This window comes from Aureococcus anophagefferens, assembly GCF_000186865.1.
Source record: "Aureococcus anophagefferens unplaced genomic scaffold AURANscaffold_3, whole genome shotgun sequence".
Lineage (NCBI taxonomy): Eukaryota > Pelagophyceae > Pelagomonadales > Pelagomonadaceae > Aureococcus > Aureococcus anophagefferens.
The window spans coordinates 1,761,632-1,765,934 of NW_008705563.1; the positions used below are offsets into that span (position 1 = coordinate 1,761,632).

General features: G+C 68.6%; 1 protein-coding gene across 1 annotated transcript in view; it reads left to right on the forward strand.

Moving 5' to 3' along the window:
- AURANDRAFT_70889 (hypothetical protein) overlaps positions 1-4,303 on the forward strand; it is a gene marked incomplete at both ends in the record, with an annotated part of 61,863 nt that overhangs the window by 34,025 nt on the left and 23,535 nt on the right. The window contains 3 exons of the mRNA XM_009035491.1: positions 244-2,209; positions 2,318-2,784; positions 3,064-4,225. Coding sequence (XP_009033739.1) covers positions 244-2,209; positions 2,318-2,784; positions 3,064-4,225 — 3,595 coding nt within the window. The remainder of the gene's footprint in view (positions 1-243; positions 2,210-2,317; positions 2,785-3,063; positions 4,226-4,303) is intronic.

Here is a 4,303-nt window from a genome sequence, read left to right on the forward strand (position 1 = left end):
AGGACCGCGACGCCGCGCGAAGCGAGCACGGCGCGGCGCTCGCCGACGCGATCAAAGCGGCCGAGACCGACAAGGAGCGGCAGCACGCGGCGGCACTGAGGCCGCCTTCAAGCAGAAGGAGGACGAATTCGCCGCGGCCCTCGAATCGCGCGAAGCCGAGATCCTCGCGAAGCACAAGGCCGCCTTGAAGGAGCAAGCGGACCGACAGGCCGCGGAGATCGACGAGGCTCTGGCGGCTCACAGGCAGCAGCAGGACATGCTTCGATCCAAGCACGAGACCGAGCTCGCGTCGGCGACGGAGATGCTCGCGCTCGAGAAGGACCACGACCACAGTTCGGCGCTCGTGTCCGCGCTGCGGTCCCGGGACGACGAACACGCCGCGGCGATGGACTCGCGCGAGAAGGAGCTCGCCGAGAAGCATGCGGCGGCGCTCGCCGAACAAAAGTCGTCGCTGTCGAGCGCGCACGAGAGCGCTCACGAAGAAACGGTCGCCCGGCACGAGGACGCCGTGGCGACGCTGCGGCGCAAGCACGAAGCCGACCTCGAATCCGCGACGGGCGCTCTGGGCGTCGATAAGGACCGCGAGCGCCTCGAGGCCGTCCGGGAACGCGAAACGGCCCACGCCAAGGACCTCCAGGACTTGGAAGCGAGCTTCGTCGAGCGGACCAAGAGCGAGCTTCAGGCCCGGGACGCGGCCCACGCCGAGGCCCTCGCGGGACTCCAGTCGCAGCACGACGCCAAGGTCGGCACCATGCAGGACGGTCACGCGGCCGCGCTCGCGTCCGCGACCGAGATGTTGGCTCTGGAAAAGGACCACGACCACAGTGCTGCGCTCGTGTCCGCGCTCCGCGCCCGAGACGACGAGCACGCTGCGATATTGGAGGCTCGCGAGAAGGAGCTCGCCGAGAAACACGCCGCGGCGCTCGCCGAGCAAAAGACGTCGCTCTCCAGCGCCCATGAGGCCACGCTGGCGGACGTGCATGGCAAGCATGAGGAGCAGACTTCTGCCCAGAAGCAAAAGCACGAGGCAACCGTCGAGGAGACGGTCGCGCGACACGAGGAGCAGCTCGCGGCCCAGCAGCGCAAGCACGAGGCCGACCTCCAGTCGGCGACGGCGACACTCGAGGTCGACAAGGACCGCGAGCACTCGTCGCGGCTGACCGACGCCATGAGGAGTCGCGACGACGCCCACGCCAAGGAACGCCAGGACCTGGAAGCGAGCCTCGCGGAGCGTCACAAGAACGAGCTCGCGGCCCGGGACGCCGCCCACGCCGAGGCAGTTGCGGGGCTCCAGTCGCAGCACGACAGCAAGGTCGCGTCGATGCAGGAAGGCCACGCGGCCACTCTCGCGTCGGCGACCGAGATGCTCGCTCTGGAGAAGGACCACGATCATAGCAGCGCGCTCGTGGCTGCTCTCCGCGCCCGCGACGACGAGCACGCGAAAGCGATGGAGGGTCGCGAGAAGGAGCTCGCCGAGAAGCAAGCGCTCGCCGAGCAAAAGGCGTCGCTGTCCGGCGCCCACGAGAGTAGTCACGCGGAAACCGCCGCGCGACACGAGGACGCCATGGCGACGCTGCAGCGCAAGCACGAGACGGAGCTCCAGTCCGCGACGGCTACCCTCGAGGTCGACAAGGACCGCGAGCGCCTCGAGGCCGTCCGTGAACGTGACGCGGCCCACGCCAAGGAGCTCCAGGACCTCGAAGCGAGCTTCGTCGAGCGGACCCGGAGCGAACTCGAGGCTCGAGATGCCGCGCACACGAAGGCGCTCGCGGAGTTGCAGATGCAGCACGAGAACAAAGTCACATCAATGCAGGACGGCCACGCGGCTTCGCTGGCATCGGCGACGGAGATGCTCGCGCTCGAGAAGGACCACGATCACAGCTCGGCGCTCGTGTCCGCGCTCCGCGCTCGCGACGACGAACACGCCACCGCCATGGAGGCCCGCGAGAAGGAGTTCGCCGAGAAACACGCCGCGGCACTGTCCGACTTGCAAGAGAGACACAAGAGCGACCTCAGCTACCTCAAGGAGAATCACGAAGGGGAACTCGCCACCGCCGTCGAGTCGGCGGCGTCGGAGAAGGATCGCCACATGCGGTCTGCGCTCACCGCGCAGAGCCAGGAGCACGACACCGCGCTCGCTCGAGCCATCGCCGAGCGCGAGGCGGAGCTCAAGGCCCTCCACGAGACCGAGCTCGACGCGCGAGCCGATGTTCACGCCCGAGCCGTCGAAGCCGCCGACGACGCTCACGCCCGAGCCGTCGAAGACGTCCTTCTGGCGGCGCAGAAACAGGCTGCGCGAGATGAAGCGAGCTTGCAGGAGACGCACCGGGCCGAGCTGGCGGCCGAGCAGGAACGGCACCAGGAGATGCTCTCCCAGGCCGCCCACGAGTACGACGCGGCGGTCAAGGCGACGCTGAGCGAGAAGGACGAAGAGCACGCCAAGCTCCTCGCGGACGCGGAGTCGAGCCTCTCCGCTTCGGCCGCGTCCCAGCTGCGGGAGGCGGACGAGAGCCGGCGCCTCATGGCGCTTCGCGCGGCGTCGACGATGGCAGACAGCGTCCTGACTCGAGGCTCGAAGCACGGCGTCCTCCGGAGCTTCCGCGTCTGGGCACTGTACTCTCGTCTGTCGGGGGCCGCGGCGTCCAAGGACGTCGACCACGACTCGGCCTTGCGCTCCGCGGTCACGCAGACGCGCAAGGCGTTGATGCGGGCGGGCGGCATGAACGCCATGGCCAAGGCCGCGAACCACCTCTTCCGCTACCGACGGCATCGCGCCTGGGCCCGGTGGCTCACGCAAGCCCATCTCGAAAGACACCTCTTGTCCGCCGCGACGAGGCACGCGGCGGCGATGGACAAGCAGGTGCTGGAAAAGGATCAGGAACATAGCGACTCGCTCAAAGCGCAGAGCGAAGAGCACTCGGCGGCCTTCAAGGCTCAGACCGACGCTTTCGAAGCGGAGCTCGAATCGCGCGAAGCCGAGATCCTCGCGAAGCACAAGGCCGCCTTGAAGGAGCAAGCGGACCGACAGGCCGCGGAGATCGACGAGGCTCTGGCGGCTCACAGGCAGCAGCAGGACATGCTTCGATCCAAGCACGAGACCGAGCTCGCGTCGGCGACGGAGATGCTCGCGCTCGAGAAGGACCACGACCACAGTTCGGCGCTCGTGTCCGCGCTGCGGTCCCGGGACGACGAACACGCCGCGGCGATGGACTCGCGCGAGAAGGAGCTCGCCGAGAGGCACGCGGCGGCGCTCGCCGAACAAAAGTCGTCGCTGTCGAGCGCGCACGAGAGCGCTCACGAAGAAACGGTCGCCCGGCACGAGGACGCCGTGGCGACGCTGCGGCGCAAGCACGAAGCCGACCTCGAATCCGCGACGGGCGCTCTGGGCGTCGATAAGGACCGCGAGCGCCTCGAGGCCGTCCGGGAACGCGAAACGGCCCACGCCAAGGACCTCCAGGACTTGGAAGCGAGCTTCGTCGAGCGGACCAAGAGCGAGCTTCAGGCCCGGGACGCGGCCCACGCCGAGGCCCTCGCGGGACTCCAGTCGCAGCACGACGCCAAGGTCGGCACCATGCAGGACGGTCACGCGGCCGCGCTCGCGTCCGCGACCGAGATGTTGGCTCTGGAAAAGGACCACGACCACAGTGCTGCGCTCGTGTCCGCGCTCCGCGCCCGAGACGACGAGCACGCTGCGATATTGGAGGCTCGCGAGAAGGAGCTCGCCGAGAAACACGCCGCGGCGCTCGCCGAGCAAAAGACGTCGCTCTCCAGCGCCCATGAGGCCACGCTGGCGGACGTGCATGGCAAGCATGAGGAGCAGACTTCTGCCCAGAAGCAAAAGCACGAGGCAACCGTCGAGGAGACGGTCGCGCGACACGAGGAGCAGCTCGCGGCCCAGCAGCGCAAGCACGAGGCCGACCTCCAGTCGGCGACGGCGACACTCGAGGTCGACAAGGACCGCGAGCACTCGTCGCGGCTGACCGACGCCATGAGGAGTCGCGACGACGCCCACGCCAAGGAACGCCAGGACCTGGAAGCGAGCCTCGCGGAGCGTCACAAGAACGAGCTCGCGGCGCGGGACGCCGCCCACGCCGAGGCAGTTGCGGGGCTCCAGTCGCAGCACGACAGCAAGGTCGCGTCGATGCAGGAAGGCCACGCGGCCACTCTCGCGTCGGCGACCGAGATGCTCGCTCTGGAGAAGGACCACGATCATAGCAGCGCGCTCGTGGCTGCTCTCCGCGCCCGCGACGACGAGCACGCGAAAGCGATGGAGGGTCGCGAGAAGGAGCTCGCCGAGAAGCAC